Source organism: Colobus angolensis, unplaced genomic scaffold, assembly GCF_000951035.1.
Source record: "Colobus angolensis palliatus isolate OR3802 unplaced genomic scaffold, Cang.pa_1.0 Scaffold275, whole genome shotgun sequence".
In the NCBI taxonomy this organism is placed as follows: Eukaryota; Metazoa; Chordata; class Mammalia; order Primates; family Cercopithecidae; genus Colobus; species Colobus angolensis.
In genome coordinates this window covers 3,245,673-3,265,775 of record NW_012115988.1, presented here as the reverse complement: position 1 = coordinate 3,265,775, position 20,103 = coordinate 3,245,673, and the positions used below count along the sequence as shown (strand labels likewise).

Below are 20,103 nucleotides of genomic sequence, written 5' to 3'. Positions count from 1 at the left end.
GTAGAGACAGGGTTTCACCATGTTGGCCAGGCTTGTCTCAAATTCCTGACCTCAAGCGATATGCCTGCCTCAGCCTCCCAAAGTGCTGGGATTACAGGCACCTGCCACCACGCCCGGATAATTTTTGTATTTTTAGTAGAGACAGGGTTTCACCATGTTGGCCAGGCTGGTCTCCAACTCCTGACCTCAGGTGATCCACCTGCCTCGGCCTCCCTAAGTGCTAGGATTACAGGCGTGAGCCACTGCGCCCGGCCAGAATTGTGACTTTCTTGTAAGTTCTTTCATCTTCAAAAGCACTTCAAAAATTTCAGTTTAACACTGAGGGAAAGTTTATACATGTGATATGAACAATTGAATTCTTTACATAACATAAGTTAAAATCATATTTAAGTCTATTTTTGTGATGGTTTTTGGTAATAATGTGGCTAGAAGATGATTTGCTAAATTCTGTAATTCATTTGATATAAAGAACCAAAGACAAAAACCAAAACTCCCAACCCAACAGGGCCCCATAGAAAGACATTCATGCCCTACCCATAACACAGCTCCACCAGCCCCCATCTCCAGCTGGAGCACCTGGCGGCCTCCACCTCTGAGCGGGAGCCAGAACAGGTGTGGTGTGCGCCTCACCTGGGCCTGTCTCAAACACATCCTCTGAACTCACAAAACCAGAGTCCCCCACAGCACCAACTCGAACTTTGTATGCTGTTCCTGGCATTAGACCCTTTAACCCAAAGAAGCTCCGAGAACCATTTACAATTTCTTTTCTCCATTCTTCTTTGCCTATGGAAATTTTGCAAAAACAACAAATTTGAATATTTTAAGGGACCAGAAGTCACTTAATGCTTCAAGAAAGGAAAATTCTTTATAAGCTAAAGACAAGATGTAGGATGCTTAGATTTACCATTTTAGATTATTATAAATGTAGTCATGTCACATAAATCAATTTAAATGACCTAAAGGAAAATATCCTCAAAGAAAAACAGACTGGGTATCTAGCTTGCTTATTAATTGTATATATTCCCATTGTATCAATTCTCCTCTTTAACACAAAGGAAGGCTCTTTATCTGCACCTTGCCTTATGAAACTGTTGAGTTTCTCTAAAGATGTTTATCAAAAGAACTGTTATACATTAAATAGCTTAAATGAACTATGGGAAGAATTGTTTTTTAAGATTCACAAGATGAATCTTTTGGTAAACTTAAATGCCTTACAATGTATCCAATTAATTGATTCAACCTTTCCCAGGTATTGGTTTTTCTAAAGGGATCGTCATTTCTAAAAATATTTACTTGCATGCTAAAGGCTTAAACAGAAAGATGGACTCTGTTCAACATTTTGTCACAAACATAGGCCACCTCTTTTGTTCTATGTAAGCACCCTGCATTTAGGAGGGGGGCACTGGGTTTTCACAAACTGCTGAAAGTGAAAGCTGCCCCATCTCCCAGTAGATGTGGCCAGGATCTACGAAGAGTGCCTGACTTGAGAACATATCAAACATTAAAACATAATGAATGCTCTCCCAAAGTATTAATTTTCTGCAGTTTCTTATAAAATTCTGTTGGGCTAGTTAGGGCAAAATGAATACTTTCAAGTCAGTTTGATTTCTGTTACTTCAAAGTACGATTTCAAAAAAAAAACCTTTTCTTTTTTCCCACTTGTACTTGCAAGTATAATTACTCCTTCTTATTCTTGTTTATGTGTTGTGGGCATAGAACCAGTTTTAAGTACTATGATATGAAAATAACATACGTAATGGAACATATGCCATCTGTTATTAATAACACAAAAAAGCAATTCCTAGTTGTGCATATAATATGTGGTAGGCTGATGGTTCACTACACTTTTTTTAGATAAGTCATTCATTTAATTGGATCAAGTTATTTTTCAAGATGATCCATAGTAAATTCCTAAGAATGTTCTTAATCTTTTAAAATGCATCCCCCAAATTAAAAATCGGGTAATGAAATTGTTTCTTACTGCCTGCTACACCATATTCAACATAAAAGTTCACATGCTGTGGTCCCTCATATTCCCAACTGATATTGGCATAGGTCTCAGCAGCTGCGGCAGTAAGATTGCTGATCCTGGGATTTACTGCTTGAACTAAACATACAATAGAAAAATAAAACAAACAATCATATTGCAGCACCATACACACAAATATAAAATTAGTTTAAATACTGTGAAATTATGCAAATAGAATTAAATAAGAATTTACTGCTAAAATTTAGGGTTCACTCATGCTTTGCTTTCATTACAGAAATATTTTTTGTTTCTTAAATCACAGCACTAGGAAATAAATTAATGATCAGAAATAATGATGCATGATATTAAAATTTATGAGTTCTATTATATGGGTTCTAAACAATGTTAACTGTTGTCCATTAGATACAGTCCCAGGAAATGTCACCGTCTTCATTTATTAATGTGTGATGGAGAGGGGGATTGCTGAACAATCCCAGGGACAGATGTTGTCATGGAATGTCAGAGATCCCAAGGTAAACCCCAATACTATGTGGCTACTTTTCAATTCTATTTGTCATCTCAATGCAGGTCTTTGAAAAATCTGTGTTGGTGTGACAGAGAATGCCCCTTTGGACAGCGCTTTTGATCTGTTTCAAGAAACAGACTTCTTTGAGTATCAAACTCTGGGGAACTCAAGGACCCCAGGTAAGGAACCCCTGCTTTAGAGAATGATGGATGATTAGGGGATGCTGGAAGAGAAGCTGCAAAAGAAATTTCCAGATATGTTCTATCAGAAGTTAAGAAAGAATAAATAAAAGGAGTAAAAACTATTTCATGTAACATTTCCCAGAGAGCAAGACAATCTTACCTGTTAACTGTTTGTTACAAAGCATTTTCTGAAAAATCATAGTGCAACCTAAATAGCTTCTTAAAAATCCAAATTATGGAGACCAGATGATGCTACATGCTTGCTACTGGGTAAAGACAACATCTAAAGTCATTAAAAAATGTTATTTGAATACCTGAGGCTGGCAATTCTATCAGTCCTACCTCAATAGCTTAAACTAAAAACGAAACATTTACAGATGTGTTAACTTCAGTAGTTAAAAAATAAGATCAATTTATTATCCCACATAAAATTTACTAGGATAGTAAATCAGACAGCATCAATGGGTTTACCAAGACACTAAAATTATATTCCAAGACATGTTTATAAAATGTAGAAGCTAAAGACCTTTGTTCAAATAAATGTAATAAAATTACACTTCTTAGAATTAAGAAAAGAAAGATATTAAAGCGGTTAAATAATGCTCTTGACTTCTAAAATATAATTCAACAACACATGCAAATTTTGTATCTCTTTGTGCTAAGCATGGGGAAACAGCAGAGGGCAAAACTGATTAGTGAATTATTCAGAGTCCTTCTGTGGACCTAGTTAATTTTAGTTTTCTGAGATATTCTTCTTATAGGAAAAAATAATAGGAATACGATCAATCAGTGACAGTAAATATGCACACATGTGTAAAACATCGATGGCAACCCAGGAAAAACATTAATTTTCTTAAAAAATGTTGGAATCCTGAAACTGAGGAATTTAATCTTGGAGTAATTATGGAAGATGTTCAAGGCAGAACCATAATACTTCTAACACAAAGAGCATTTACTAACAGAAGAGCAAAATACTTCTAACAAAAGAGCATTTAGTTCCTTTTTATTTTTTACATTGGTTTCTATGGGTGCTCCCTTCTCAGAGTTTGTTCTCTAAACTGTTCATTATTATTATTTTGTTTCTAGTTTTATTGAAATGAAATCAGTATCTCTATGAGGTATCGACTCTCCTATGTTCATTGCAGCATTATTCACAAAGTCAAGATATGAAAACAACCTAAATATCCATTGACAGATGAATGGATAAAGAAATTACCATATATATACACACATACAATGGAATATTATTCTGACTTAAAAAAGAAGGAAATCCTGCCATTTGCAACAACATGGAAGAACCTGGAGGATACTGCGCTAACTAAAATAATCCAGACACAGAAAGGCAAATATTGCATGATCTCACTTAAATGTGTGTGAAAGGAAAATAAATCTTTGGGCCCCAAAATCACTGAGCTAAAGGGAAAAGTCAATCCGGGAACCGCTTAGGACAAACCTGCCTCTCATTCTTTTCAAAATCACCCCTCTGCTCACTGAGATAAATGCATATCTGATTGCCTCCTTCGGAGAGGCTCATCAGAAACTCAAAAAGAATGCAACCGTTTGTCTCTCACCTACCTATGACCTGGAAACTCCCTGCTTCGAGTTGTCCCGCCTTATCAGACCGAACCAATGTTCATCTCACATATGTTGATTGATGTCTCGTATCTCCCTAAAGTGTGTAAAACCAAACTGTGCTCTGGCCACCTCGGGCACATGTCTTTAGAGCCTCCTGAGCTATGGGCATGTCACAGGAACATGTTCTCAACCTGGGCAAAATAAACTTTCTAAATTAACTAAAACCTGTCTCAGATTTTTGGGGTTCACATATGGAATCTAAAAAAGCTATACTTAGAGAAAGAGAGTGTAGAATAGTGGTTGCCTGGGGCTAGGGGTGGGGTAGGGGTTGGGGAAGTGGGAGATGTGGGTCAAAGGGTACAAACTTTCAGTTATAAGATGAACAAGTTCTAGAGATCTAATGTACAGCATCATATTACTAGTTACAGTTAATAATAGAGTATTATACACTGGAAATTTGCGTTTAGCAAATAGTACCTATTCTTATAGGTACCCGGAAAAGATACCACAATTTCCTAAGGCATGCTGTTTAGCCACTTTTACTATAGAGAATTCAAACTCTCCTTCCTTTTAATTGCCACTCATCCACTTTCTGACTCACAGAGCACCTATGTTGTACCATACAGGGAGCTCCAGTGTACCCTGTCTCTGGGCTTTCCCAACGGGCTGCTTCCTGTGTGCCTCTCCCAGCTGTAAGTCTTCCTCTGTAGAGACCACCAGTGTAGTTACCTACATTTAGCTGCTGAAACTACAACTCTAATCTAGCTACTTCTCTGTTTAAAACTCTGCCTATAGGTAAATACAAATTCCTTAGCAAAGCATTCACAGCGGTTCAGAGCTGTTACCATCTGGCCCCGCCCACTGCTCCAGTCCCATCTCAGGGTCTTCTCTTTTCCACACACTCTCTACATGTCAGCCTAAGTAGACTGCTTGGTATAACCCAGACATCCGGTATGTTTTCAAACCCCATGTGCTTATGACCCCTACTGAGACTTTATACACTGCAACTCCCTGACTCATCTGCCAAAAATAAAACAAAACAAAAATTGGGCTTCAAGGCCCAGTTCAATATTATTTTCTTTGTGAAGCTTTTCCTGATTCTGCTTGGCAAAATAAATGGTTCACGCCTCTGTATTCAGATAACATTTTGCTCCAATTTCTAGTTTAGCGTCAATTTATAATGTTATTATTTATTACGTTGGTCTTACCTGCTAGATTTTAAGCATGTCAAGGCCAGGGTTTGTCTTACTGTCTGTATACACAGCTTCTTAAACAAAGGCGGGTGCATTTTATGTGCCAGAGAGACGTTCACTGTTGAATTGATTGAACCTTCTATGCTTCTAGATCTGTCTTGTTTTGTTTTCGTTTAGGCCAAAAAAGGAATTTCATTTTGTATGTATGGGTTCTTCAGTAAAAGAACGCAGTGAGAGTCAGGTCACAGAAGGGGTTCAGCACTGGCTGATCCTCAGTATCCTTCTCTGCTCACTCCTAACTGCTTGCCCACAGCAGGCTGCACGGTAGGTCAAGAATGCAGATTCCTGCCTTGCCAGTTAGTTTCTCCCTGTTTCTGTATTCCAGCTAATTACCTTAGGAGAGTATTCTGATGCTTGGTTCCCAGAGTGCCAGATCAAATGCAATGGATATGGTACTGTGGATCATCAGCAAAACTAGGAACATAAATCTTTTTGAGCCTGCACATTTTTGGTTCATTTCTACACATGCCTTCACAAGTCTACTTCCTAGAATTCCAGACCCTGAAATCATTTATTTATTTATTTATTTATGAGATGGAGTCTTGTTCTGTTCCCCGGACTGGGGTGCAGTGGTGCAATCTTGGCTCACTGCAGCCTCCAGCTCACTGCAGCCTCTGCCTCCTGGGTTCAAACAATTCTCCTGCCTCCGCCTCCCGAGCAGCTAGGACTACGGGTGTGTACCACCACGCCTGGCTAATTTTGGTATTTTTAGTAGAGACAGGGTTTCACCATGTTGGCCAGGCTTGTCTCAAATTCCTGACCTCAAGCGATATGCCTGCCTCGGCCTCCCAAAGTGCTGGGATTACGGGCATGAGCCACCATTCCTAGCCTCATTTAAAGAGACACAGAAATTGAAAAAATATGCCGATCAACTGTAATTCCTACACAAATATTGACAGCTTTAATCCAACAAGGAAAAGGACAAAAATAAATGACTCAAAGGTCTTGAGTATTTAATTATACTGAGGAGAATGGTAAGAAGAAGGGTTAGTATGGAATCATATAGTTAATTGAATTATCATGGGTTTTCCTTCAGGTTTATAATCCTTTTGTAATTATACATTTGAAAACTTAGGTTTCATTAACATCTCTTAAAATCTGTAAGAAAATTTAAAAATGTAAACTCAGATGCATTTCTTTTCCCCTCTTTGACCAGAAATGAATTAAAACCAATTTTCATGAAATCATAATTCATAATAAAATCATATTAGATGTTGATGTTTCTTTTTTTTTTTGAGATGGAGTTTCGCTCTTGTTGCCCAGGCTGGAGTGCAATGGTGCAATCGCGGCTCACTGTAACCTCCACCTCCCAAGTTCAAACAATTCTCCTGCCTCAGCCTCCTGAGTAGCTGGGATTACAGGCGCCTGCCACCACGCCCAACTAATTTTTGTATTTTTAGTAGAGATGGGGTTTCATCACGTTGGCCAGGCTGGTTTTGAACTCCTGACCTCAGGTGATCTGCCTGCCTCGGCCTCCCAAACTGTTGGGATTACAGGTGTGAGCAACCATGTCCGGCCATGTTGATGCTTCTATAGCTAAGGATATCACATGTTTTATCTCTATTCATCTCTTATTTATTCCCTTTTGTCCTGATTTAAATAAAAATTTAAAAGATACATTTAGAAAATTAAAATTTGGAAGAATAATGGAGAACTTTAATTTTTCTCCTGTCACAGAGCAGCTAAACTCCACATGGAGAAGGGAAATAGAGAAGAGGATAGAATTCATTTTCAGATGGAAAAAAAGAACTATTTTTAAGGAAGGAAAACCCAGGATCACAAATTATGCTTGAGCAGTTAAAAGTCTTACCATGGCAAAATATCCTTTTATGTAAGCCACATTTAACTACTGCTAAACTATTAAAATAAACCATATTAAAATTAAGGTTAGATTTAGCTTTTTTTACCCCTTATTTAAACATTATTCCTTATCTGAGATCCATCAGATGTTAATACTGGGGGCTTAATGAACTTTCAGACACTCCATTTTTGCTTGTCTCTCTAACCACAAGCAGCTCACAATTCAAATTAGTAACATCAAATGGTAAAACCAAAACTCTTTAAATAAAGATTTTAGTTTTAATTTATTAAAAACAGAGGGGTGATGATTTTTCCAGTGGAGTGCACATCTGCTTCTAACGTGACAAGTCCATTGAGAATTCAGACTTGCTTCACAGACAGTCCTGCTCAAGCACAATTTCTCTGCTATCCGCTCTAGGCACAGCCACAGTGACATGTCCACTGCATAGGAAACAAGGCCAGGCTTTTAGTGAAATGCTCCAATTGAAGTTATAAAGCAGTACATTATTGTAAAACAACTAATGATTTTAACTGATATCTAATTATCATAGGAAGGAAGTATACAAATAAACAGAAGTAAGTTTACATCTTCTATGATACAGAAATTTTGAATTTTTACAACTTCGTCCGTTCAAGTCTAAAACTACAAATATAATATAATACTCTTAAGGTTACTGAAAATGGCTATAGTTCTTATTCAATACCTCCAAAATCTATCTGATTGATATTTTGTAATTTACCAAAGCTCTGAATATAAGCAAATTTCTAAGAAAATAGAATAAATCTATCAAGTCTAAGCTCACAAGAGTTGAATAATATAGGGCAAAGCACATTTTTCTCTTGGTCTTCCTTTTCTTCATTCCTGTTTACACTCACCTGATCTGTGAAAGCCCAGGAAAACCCCTGACCATGGGCATGTCACGTGAAAACAGTGCCCAGTGGCAGATGCTCCACTGCTCTCTAAAAGGCTGACTGGTCAACAAGCAGCCAGGGGTCAAAGACTGGGGCATCTTTGGCATTGCCACAGATGGAAGACATATTACAACTTACTCAAGTACCATTCTCCCAACAAATCTTTCTGACCCAGAGAGCTGTCAGAAATAAAGGAGAACAAAAGTAATCCATTGTGGATTGTTGGCTGTTACTCAGGAGGAAGAGACTTAGGCAGTTGGGTGAAGACAGGATGGGATAACACATTTGAGAAGACCATATTGGTCACCTGGAAGACTCACTTGTAGGGGACCCTAAGCTCGGGGAGACTTAGTCTCAAACCAGTTGGAGGGCATTGCTATGCTGTAATTCCAAATAGACGGTTTTGAGCAATGGCAGTTGAATGTACACTGTGTCTATAAGAAGAGCAGCTAAATCAGAATAGAACAGGAAGCTTGGTTGATCTGATTTCTACCAGGCTGCTTCCATCACAGGGCTAATATTTCTGAACCCCAAATAATGTGGCATGGCCATATAGAGGATCTGTGACAAATCCACAGCTTTGTTCCTGTCTGATCCAGCCAAAATCATAGTATTAAAAGCTAAGATTAGGATTTGTACCAGGGATAAGTCTCAAGAAAAAATTTTTGGAGAATTCAATATGTGGCTTTCTACTTGTAAAGAAAGGACTAGAAATTAATTTCAAAGTCAAGATTGGATGAGATCTCTTCTTTTGGTGGTTCAAGGCATATTTTATTTTCTCTGTTTTACCCATGCTGCACTTCCCCATGTTTCACATTGCAAATTTCACACATATATAAAGTCATGCAGATGAATTATTTTACCTTTGCCTGCACCTACATCAGGTGGAAGAATACCAGCTTTAATGAAGGGAAACAGAAACAGGACACTATATAGTTAGATGTAACACACCCATGACCATGTATAGCAATACAAAAACACTTATTAAAACGCTAAAGCATGCAAGAAGAATGAAGTGTACCACATCAGGTATAGGGGACAGAGATATGTTGGTGTCCCCAAACTTATCCAGTATTCAAATCCAGTACCAAAATTTTATCAGGATACCCAGTTTGAATACCCAGTATTCAAACACATTACTTAAGGTGCATTATTCATACTTATTTATTATGTAAGAAGGCTTAGGACATTTCAAACCAATTTTTGGACAGAAATTGTCAATTTTTTATGCTATCAAAGATAGTCAAATGAATAATACTTAAACAACTCTACAATTTAGAGACATGCAAAACCAGAAAATCTTTTATAATATTTTTGATAATTTTCATTGAATCTCAAGATTTTCAGAATAACTTTTTAAAGTATGAAAAGAAGTGTTAATTCCTTTTCTAAATACCATAATGCTCTATTTTGCTTTCTTTGTACATACCAAAATGTAAAATCTGTTGCTCAAACACAAAATAAATGCACTATTTAATAACTGTTTCGATTTCCTTGCTAGAAAATGTAAATCGATATGTGAACTAGAAAATTATTTCCAGTAAATCAGGACCAGAACTCGAATTACATATATTTGTGTGTATACAGGTGCGCATGTCTGTGTATGCATACATGTATTATATGTATGTGTACATATACATGTTTGTGCATGTATATAATATATACAGTTGTAAATAGGAAACAACATTCCCTTGAACTTCAAATTCAAGTGTGGCAAATATTATGCTTACTCACTCCCGCCCTAAGATTTTAATATAAGTTTTAAAAAGTTTCACATAGTTGAAAAATATCACAGTTCAATATGAGCTAAATAGCTGATTATATATCAGAATGAGAAATTACAAATAAGTATTTGCATTAATCATATAAGACAGACACTCCATAGCAAGAAGGAAAAAGAAAGCATAAACTTAAAGATTTTTATTTCATGATGGTTATGATATGGATTTTATACATACCCATCTTACCTTCATCCATAGTTGTTACTGCTTCTTCTGTAATTTGACTTCCTGATCCTGCTGATGTTTGTGCATAGAAATAAAACTTATATCGAGTGCTGAAATTTAAATTTTTTAAAGTCCACCGTGTCTTGTTGGCAGGAATTTTTAAATCTACCAGAGGACCTAATTCATGTGTGCTGTTAACTGTCAATAAGAAATAACAAACAAGTGAATTCTCCATTAATTGTGACAGGAATACTATTATAAATAAATACATCAACTAAAAATGTTCAACCTGGCTTACACTGACTTTTATAATCCCACTGACTCTTTGCCCAGCATAAATAAGTGATAACTTTTTAACAGCTTCTATACTATGTTCTATCATATCATATCGTATCATATCATATCATATCATATATCATATCATATCATTATATCATATCACAAGGGAGAATATGTTCTCTACTGGCTAATAAACTAGAAGAATTTTGTGGTTGAATCACAATAGAATTTTTTCCCCTGTGTTCTTGCAGGTGGAGTCGTATTGTTAAACAACCCCAAACATTTTTCTTCAGAGGACTTGTGCCAAAGGAACTATTTTCTATTTACAGAAAATGCGTATCTGATTTAATGACAGCACTCACTTAAACTCCACCCCTAAAGGTCTGTATTATTCTACAGATTACTTAATTTTTAATAATATATACATCATTTTTCTTAAAAAGTAAGATTTGAAGTTCTTTCTGAAATAACACTTGAAGGTATATGTATATATTCTAAAGACATAAAGAAAAACTAGTCTGTATTTTCTGATAACAGTTAAGTATTTTTAAAACTGTATTTCTAGCCAAGCTCAGTGGCTCACGTCTGTAATCCCAGCACTTTGGGAGGCGGAGATGGGCGGATCACGAGGTCAGGAGATCGAGACCATCCTGGCTAACACGGTGAAACCCCATCTCTACTAAAAATACAAAAAATCAGCCAGGTGTGGTGGTGGGTGCCTGTAGTCCCAGCTACTTGAGAGGCTGAGGCAGGAGAATGGTGTGAACCCGGGAGGCGGAGCTTGCAGTGAGCGGAGATCACGCCACTGTACTCCAGCCTGGGTGACAGAGCGAGACTCCATCTCAAAAAAAAAAAACAAAAAACTGTATTTCTAAAGGAAAGTTAAACACCACATGTTCTGACTCATAGGTGGAAGCTAAGAAAAGTTCATGTCACAGAAGTAAAAAGTAGAACACAGGATCCCAGAGATAAAGGAAGGACAGGGGGAAGGCGAGATAGGGAGAGATCAGTTAAAGGATATGAAAGGATAGCTAGAAACAAAGACTAAATTCTGGTGTTCCATACACAGCTAGGAGGAGGATATTAAATGTTTCCAACACAAATAAATGATAAATATTTGAGAAGATGAATATGCGAATTCCCCTGATCTGATTACTGTATGTATCGAAACATCACTATGTACCCCATGATGAGGTACAATTATTTGTCAATTAAAATAATAAATAAAATAAAATAAAACCATATCTCCCCTTTTCTTCCTCCCCACAGCTTACTTGGCTGATACTTTAAGGTGTACTCTGTCAAAATGCCATTCGGGTGGCTCGGTGGATCCCATTCCAAAGTGAGAGAGTCCAGTGTTGGATTCACAATCTTCAAAGACGAGGGAGCACTGGGGACTTACAGGGGAGAACTTACAGTCAACACAGAGATTTCTGAATGTTTTAACATGTACTAAAGTGACATTTCACCGTGCTCACACGATTTAAGGTTTTGGGTTTCAGTAACTCATTCCTGATTCAGCTGAAAATACATTAGTACAAACCTGTGACAGGCACCCATTTAGTTATTCTCTTCCTTTTTCTCTCCTGTCATTTACATTTATATTCAAGAAAACCATCCTCTCAAAACACATAATGACTTTGCCTTTAGATGGACTCAAACCTAATATTTCAAAAAGAGGCAGTCCTTATTTGACTCATGAATGGTGTCTTAATAGAAGCAAACTAGCTACCAAGTGAAACTATTCTCACCGGATCTGTGAGTGGAAGCAGCTGTGTTCTGGACCATTAAGGACTGTTTTCTCCAACAAACCAGGTGTCTCCAAACAGTCAGAATGCCCTGCCTGGTGGGCTTTGGGCCAGCACGCCCAGGTGCAGAGACGTTCTTATCCTGAGAGCTGACAGCTGCCCAGGATCTGGTGATGAACGGACAAAAGCCCAACCTTGGCACACCCTTGGCCCTTGGGAAGGCCCGAGGGGTCTCAGGTTCTCTGTGGCAGGGGCTGGCAAATCACCAGAGGAAACATGTCTGCTCATCTTTTATTCACTTCCTCATGAGGATGATGGCTAGTGGCAGCTCTCTCTCACAATGGTTACCTCCCCTACCACTGCCCCTGGAAATGAAATGATGGAACCACTCTCCCTATTGTCACTCTAGCCAAAAACCAGAGAGTCAACCTGAACTTCCCGATCTGCCTCATTTCCATCATCTCCTCAGACACTAACTCCACTCCCTTAATCTAAACCATATCCATTTCTTCCTATCCCCATCTTCTTTGCCATTTCCCTGCTTTAGGCCCTCAGATGTCTTTGGCTGGTCCTGAAACCATGCCTGGCACATAATTCTAGGCTTCTAAGCTTCCCCAACCCAATAAGTGGTTCTTTACTTTGGGGGGGGATCACAGACCCTTTTAAGAATCTGATGACAGCCATAAACACTCCCTGGAAAAATATACACATATCTTGCATACAATTTCAGCAGGTTCATGGAGCTCGCTCAACCCATTCATTGACTCCCTAAGGGACTTCAGTCCCCAGGTTAACAGCCTTTGGCCTGCAGGTTTGTCCACAGCACCCAAGACCATCCATGATCTGGGCCTTCCCTGGCTGACCTTCCTCCCTTTTCTTACCAGTTCTGGCCATGCAACTTGCAGTTTTCTGAAGAAGCCAGGCTATTTCATACCTTTGTGTCTTCAGACATACTTCTTCCTCTCTTCTTTATCCTTCAATTCTCTGATCATCTCCTCTATGACACCTTTCCCTGAATCACCTAAAGAACCAGTGTGAGGCTTCACTTGTGAAAGCCTTGAGTAGGAAGAGCCCTGACTCTCTAAGGGACAGTGAGAGTGAGGACAAAAACTTATAATGAGATGGGAGCTGGGACACAGGGTGGTTCTCAGAGGCTGCTGGGCAGCTGCTCACATCATGAATCTTTCAATCAGCAGCCAGGGTGGGGTGCATGTTCTGTGAACTTCTTTTATCAAAAAGAGCTAAGCAATCTACAGAAGTTATCTGGCCATTGTCATAGTGGCATATTGTTGCGAAATTTAAAATAGGTAAAGCTTATTTTATTGCCTTTTCCAATCTTCATTCTTTTTACCACATGGGCCCCTCTCTCCATCACCCACAAGGCTCCATTGTCCCTGTGTCCAAACTCCTTCTCCCCCAACTCCTGGATCAATATATATTTGGTCCTCCCTTACTGCCTCCCTTGCAGTTGCCCATATCTGCAATGACTTTTCCTTCCTCTTCCCAATCCACTTGGTCAAGACTTGCAACCTTCTAACTCAGTTCAACTTTCAAATAAATTAGAGAAGTGCACTAAGAAAGAAGCTACAGAAGTAAACTATAACTTATAGAAATATTTTCCTTTCCAGGTGTTTTTGTTAGGTTATCTAAGTTGGTTCTCAGGCTTTTCAGATGAGGCTACTGACACTAAGAGAAGTTATGGAACCTCTTTCATATCAGAAAGATAATGATCCAAATAAATGTCAAAGTAGCAAGGTTTCAGAGAGTGCATGTGGAGAAAAATTTTAAGTCAAGGGAGAGGGCATTTCAGAGCAGCAATTTGGGTTCTGAAGCCTCCTACATACACTTAGGCCATATATGATTTGATATTTTGGTAGCTTTGTGTGTGCTGTATTCATCTGTGGGAATTTCAATCACATTTGGCTTCCAGAATATACTTTGATCAGTAGCCCTTCTGTCAGGCAAAACCTCTCAGGCTATGCCATATGTTCCTGGGATCTTAGAGATGCATCCATTCCATACCTCCTTCTGGAGTATTAAAGACTCTGTCAGGGCTGGCTGGGCCCTCCCCTTTCCCATTGACCACTCGGACATTCAGTGTGTAGTGGCTAAAGGGCTCCAGCCCCGGCAACATGCCATGCGTCTTGCTGCCTTGGAAGGTGAGGATCTTTTTCTCAATGTGACGTCTGTTTCTTTTAGATGAACTCTGTGTCTTCCAATAGTAAATCTGAAACACCAAGAACAAAAGTCAGGAATGCACAAAGGAGGAAAGAAGATTCCTTATGCTCACAAAATTGAAATTGTTGTTTTTCCAGAAAATTCCCTTGGTATATTTTAGAAGAAAATTACTAACAAAACTGATGGATATTGATTCTGAGGCAAGAGGAATAGAAGCCCATAGATAATGAGGGAAATTAAATTATAGCCACATGACAAAGCTGGGCTACACTATGTTGTCGCAGGAGTCTAAAGAAAATGAAAAGAGTGTGAGACCCATATGGTTTTCTCTAGAACATGAGGCAAATGGAGGACAATAGAATTTAAGTCTTTTACTTGTATAAAATATTCTAAAAATAAAAATTACTGCCCAATGTTTACATACTTTTGCAGAATACATGTTCACGTACAATCTATCATTTAGTTTAATCCTAGACACCACAGTGAGGCTTTTTTTTTTTTTTTTGAGACGGAGTCTCGCTCTGTCGCCCAGGCTGGAGTGCAGTGGCCAGATCTCAGCTCACTGCAAGCTCCGCCTCCTGGGTTTACGCCATTCTCCTGCCTCAGCCTCCCGAGTAGCTGGGACTACAGGCGCCCGCCACTTCGCCCGGCTAGTTTTTTGTATTGTGTTAGCCAGGATGGTCTTGATCTCCTGACCTCGTGATCCGCCCGTCTGGGCCTCCCAAAGTGCTGGGATTACAGGCTTGAGCCACCGTGCCCGGCCTCACAGTGAGGCTTTTATTACTGTCATTCATATGGTGCAGATGAACGTGTGGGCTACTAAGTGACTTTCACAGCCACAGGGCTATCAAGAGCCACAGGGGATCCTCCACTGAAAGTCTAGAGTTTTTCCACTAAATCAAAATGTATCACTTAGTTTAAAATACTCCTTTTTTTGTATTTGATTGCAGGCACAGGTTTTGGAGTGATGGGTAAGAAAGTATTGATTAATTTTGGTCACAAATCCAGAATTGTTGTTTACTAAGTTCTCTTAAATTCTTAGGAATTTAAAGGCATTTTCAAGAGACATCAACATTTATACGGAATCTGGCAAAGCTCGGGGGTGGGGAGGAAAAAGGTTGAACGTGATGTAGTACAAAAAGTGACCTCTAGAGGGCAGGCTAAACAAATCAAAGTAGTGATTGTTTGGCTGCCTATCAGTAACAAATCCTCTATGAATCAGTGCTTCTCAAGAACAAAGATAATGGATATTTATAAGAATGACCTAGCTGAGAGTATAAGGTCTTAAAGTATATTCTGAATTATTTTTAAAATGCCTAAATGATTATCAGGATAATTTTGTGTGTTCACCACATGTGGTCCATATTGCTTTAAAGCTAGCTACAGTTGATAATATTCTAGGTTGTTAAAAAATTAATTTTCCCCATTTTGTATACGTACTTAGTTGGCAGAATGTTAGATCATCAGTGGGAAAAATGGAGAAAACTTTTTTTTTCTTATTTTGGATGCAGTGAGATTTCAAGTCAACTCTGGCAGTGGCTACCTGAGGCAATGAGCCAAATGAACTCTTCAGTCCACAAGTTCACAAAGCAATGAACCAAATAAGCCCCACCTCCTGTGGTGTGCATGACAAGTGGCATTCGCTGCTGCCCTTACTAAAGAAAGCCACAGAAGGTCCCCCTTCACTTGCCCGATAGCCTTGTAGGTGTCCTCGGATACTTTTCAGAGGTACTGGGTCCCAGTGCACCTCCGCTAAGGTACTGTTCACCACATTCACACGCACGTTCCCGGGAGCCACCATTGGGACTAGGAAAAGGACAGGGAAGCGGTAGAAGTATCAATTCAATGTTATTTTTAATTTCATCCATAAATATCACTATCTCTAATAATTTCTGGCCTGAAGCATACTCCAGTCCTGTTCTGTGGATTATTAAGGCTTGAACACAGATTTTGGGGTATCTGTTTGACTTTGTGAGAGATTTTTTTTTTTTTTAAGAGATGGCATCTTGCTATACTGCCCAGGCTAGACTCAAATTCCTTGGCTCAAGGGATCCTCTCACCTCAGCGTCCTGAGTAGGAAAACGAGATTTTTTTTAAAAGTACAATTGACCCTTGAACACAGGTTTGAACTGCATGGGTCCACTTACACGTGGATTTTTTTTTCCACACAAATACAGTCAGCCCTCTACATCTGCAGGTTCTGCATCTACAGCCAAAGAAGATGGAAAACACAGTATTCTCAGGTGCAAAACCCACGGATAGGGAGGGCTGACTTTTTACATAGGCAGGTTCCATAGGGCCATCTGTGGGACTTGAGTATTTGCAGATTTGGGTGTCCAAGGTGGGGCGTCCTGGAACCAATCCCCTGTGGATACCAAGGGACAACTATACTGCAATCACCTTGAAAGTTCTGAACTTCTCTTTCTTATACAGCAGGCTGTTTAAATTCAGAGAAGTCATGCAAAATAATTGCCACCTCCCTCCCTTGCAACCTGAACAGCTCTGGAAATGGCCTTGGCTTGCACCTTGGCAAGTCTGTTTTGCTGGGGAAAAGTAGGAAGGAAACGGCATCACTTACGGTCTTCTCCAGAATGTCCCATGACTACAGCTGGCTCGGGGGCAAACCCCACATCATTCAGGGCCTGAACTTTGATCAGATATGGAACAAAGGTTGGCGTGCCTGAGACAATATATTTGGATACATTTGCCACAACCACAGATGTCCATTCATCATCACCATCTTTCTGGCGCCAGCTAACTTTGTACTGAAGGCCTGGCCCGTTAGATTCGAAACCATTCAAGGGCTACAAGAAAAGCCAAATAACCAGAGCTTATAACACAGATCAACTGCACAATCTTTTACAGGAACAGCAAATTCAATTCCCAGACCTACAGAAAGTGATCATTGAAATACTAAAACACAAGCTATTACCATTTTCTCCAGGGACCTTCTATCAATTGTACATTTGCAATGAGATTCAAAGCTTGTTTGGGATCAACATTTCAAAGTTTGTAAATTACTATCTTGATGCAATAAATACCATATAAACCTTTCAAACTCTGGCTCTACAGTCAAGGATGGTGATTCTTCAGACATTTTGGTCACATAGAATCCTTTATATATTCCTGTTTGTGCAATAGTACATCATTGTCCATGTTACTTGCAGATGGAAACTTATGGACTGTTTTCCTCTTTATTAAAAAAAGGCTAGCCTGTCATTCTGTTGTTTCTACATGTTTGTATAAATATATGTACATATATGCATACATGTCTGAGTATGCATGTATGGATCTATCTAAAATAGGTTTTGAATTATGAGTAAATATATGTTAATTTTCCAAATCCAGAAAACACAGACAAGCTTTCCCCACTAAAGAAGTTGACTGCTGGGAATGGCTTGGTGCATGTCTTCCAGGTGGTTCTTTTTTTTTGATACGGAGTCTTGCTCTGTCACCCAGGCTGGAGTGTAGTGGCATAATCTCGGCTTACTTCAACCTCCGCCTCCTGGGTTCAAGCGATTCTCCTGTCTCAGCCTCCTGAGTAGCTGGGATCAGATATACCACTACACTCAGATAATTTTTGTATTTTTAGTAGAGACGGGTTTCACCATGTTGGTCAGGCTGGTCTCAAACTCCTGACCTCATGATCTGCCCGCCTCGGCATCCCAAAGTGCTGGGATTACAGGCGTGAGCCACTGGCCCCAGCCCCAGCCCCAGGTGGTTCTTTATGATAGCTAGCATTTTTTTGAGCACGTGTATCCGCTAGGTGCTGTTCTAGGTGCTTTATATGTATTAGCTCCTTTAATACTGTGAAACTGGTTCTATTATTATTCTCATCACACATGTGCCTAACAGAGATGTTAAACAACTGGCCTAAGGTCACAGAGTTAGTGGCAGAGCTGGGATTTGTACCAAATCATTTTGACTCCAGAGCTCAAGCTTTTAACAACTACACAATACTGCCTCTTAAGTAAAGATATATACGTATCTTTATATATATTTTTTCCCCAGAAATAGGTGAAATGAGATTTTAATGTAGATATTATTTTCAAACAACTTTCTTTTTCACTCTAAAAAATAGCGAATAAATTTGAAGGCATCATAGCTCACCTTCCATGTAATCACCAAATTATCAGGCTCTGATCCCAGTCCTTCCACATCTGCGGGATTTTTATCTGGTTCTGGAAGTTAAGCAGCCATACATGCGTAAGCTTTGGTCTTTTGCGAAAAGTGGAAAACTTTTATTTCACTTTGTACCCTAGAAGTCCTGCTTTCCTGCTTTACCTGAGGCTTTCGTTAAATATTGCTCAGAGGCCTCGCTGGGCAAGCTCTTCCCGATGCTGTTCACTGCCATGACGCGGAAGGAGTAGTTCACGTAAGGAGACAGCTTCAGCTGGGCTGTGGTCTGTGTTCCAGAAACCTCAGTTTGGTGGTGCCACAGTCCTGGCTCGTGCATTGTATCTTCATATTCGATGATGAATTCTGGTCACGACACACACACGCCCAACCCAAGACCGTGAATTCAGTCAACCCAGGGGTAGCTGCTAGCTATAACTAACAGGGCAACCCAACACAAGCAACCCAACATGAATTATTTTACTTTCAAGAAAAATGCCATTAAAATATTTTGATTTCAGAGTTATCATTATCCTTAATACTTAAGCACACATAACATTTTAGTGGAAAATGGCATCTCACTGTATTTAATTTAATTTCTCCTTTTACAAAAAAAAAATTGACCACCTTTTCATATATTTAAACTTTTTAGGGATATATGGATTAATTCTTAACAGTTTTAGATTTTACCAGACCTGGTATTCTTTCTCTAGCATGCTGAGTTTAGTTACTTAAAACTGTTTAGAATTAATCCATATATCCCTAAAAAGTTTCAATATATGAAAAGATGATCAAATTTTTTTTCATAATAGTATAAATTATATTAAATATAGTCCGTGCCATTTTCCACTAAACATATTGGCAATAATCAAATCCACTAAACACACTGGCAATAATCAAAGGTTTAACATGCTTTGTTGATATGACACAAGGAATCAAGCATTCTCTGACTTTGTAGGAAGTGTAAGTTGGGACAACTTCTATATAAGACAATTTAGAAAATCTGTCAATATTTAAGGCACATACTAAATTTTACTTCTAGCAATTTATTTTGAATAAATGGGCTCACACAAATGGCTCAAACACATGAGAAAGAATTTACATTGCAGTGTTATTTGCAATTGAAACAACCTAATTGCAAACAACCTAAACATCCATCAACAGGACACTGACTAAACAAATTACACTATATCCACACAATGGAATACTCTGCAGCTGTTAAAAGTGACTGTCAGCCAGGTGCAGTGGCTCACACCTGTAATCTCAGCACTTTGGGGGACCCAGGTGGGTGGAGTCCAGGAGTCTGAGACCAGCCTGGGCAACCTAGCAAAACCCCATCTCTACAAAAAATTAGGTGGGTGTAGTGGCGTGCAACTATAGTTCCAGCTATTGGGGAGGCTGAGGTGGGAGGATCACCTGAGCCCAGGAAGTCAAGGGTGCAGTGACACCCACACTCCTTTCCATACTTCCCTCTGAATTGTAAAAATTACATTTCAGACTCCCTCACCAACTGGCTCTGGCTGAGTTTCACCAACGAGAATCAATGAATCAATGACGGAGACAGAGGAGAGGAGAGGAGAGGGGAGGAGAGGGGAGGGGAGGGGAGGAGAGGGGAGGGG

At 39.1% G+C, this 20,103-nt stretch overlaps 1 protein-coding gene across 5 annotated transcripts in view; it reads right to left on the bottom strand.

Moving 5' to 3' along the window:
- NRCAM (neuronal cell adhesion molecule) overlaps positions 1 to 20,103 on the bottom strand; it is a 326,614-nt gene that overhangs the window by 23,734 nt on the left and 282,777 nt on the right. For 2 of the 5 annotated variants that reach the window (XM_011948188.1, XM_011948189.1), the window contains 8 exons: positions 18,653 to 18,850; positions 18,479 to 18,549; positions 16,947 to 17,172; positions 16,059 to 16,174; positions 14,213 to 14,417; positions 11,717 to 11,839; positions 10,185 to 10,361; positions 9,081 to 9,116 (listed from right to left, as the gene is read on the bottom strand). In XM_011948188.1, the coding sequence (XP_011803578.1) occupies positions 9,081 to 9,116; positions 10,185 to 10,361; positions 11,717 to 11,839; positions 14,213 to 14,417; positions 16,059 to 16,174; positions 16,947 to 17,172; positions 18,479 to 18,549; positions 18,653 to 18,850 (1,152 nt within the window). Of the gene's footprint in view, positions 1 to 630; positions 784 to 1,981; positions 2,108 to 9,080; positions 9,117 to 10,184; positions 10,362 to 11,716; positions 11,840 to 14,212; positions 14,418 to 16,058; positions 16,175 to 16,946; positions 17,173 to 18,478; positions 18,550 to 18,652; positions 18,851 to 20,103 lie in introns of all 5 variants that reach the window. The other 3 variants (XM_011948191.1, XM_011948190.1, XM_011948187.1) reach the window with 2 other exon arrangements.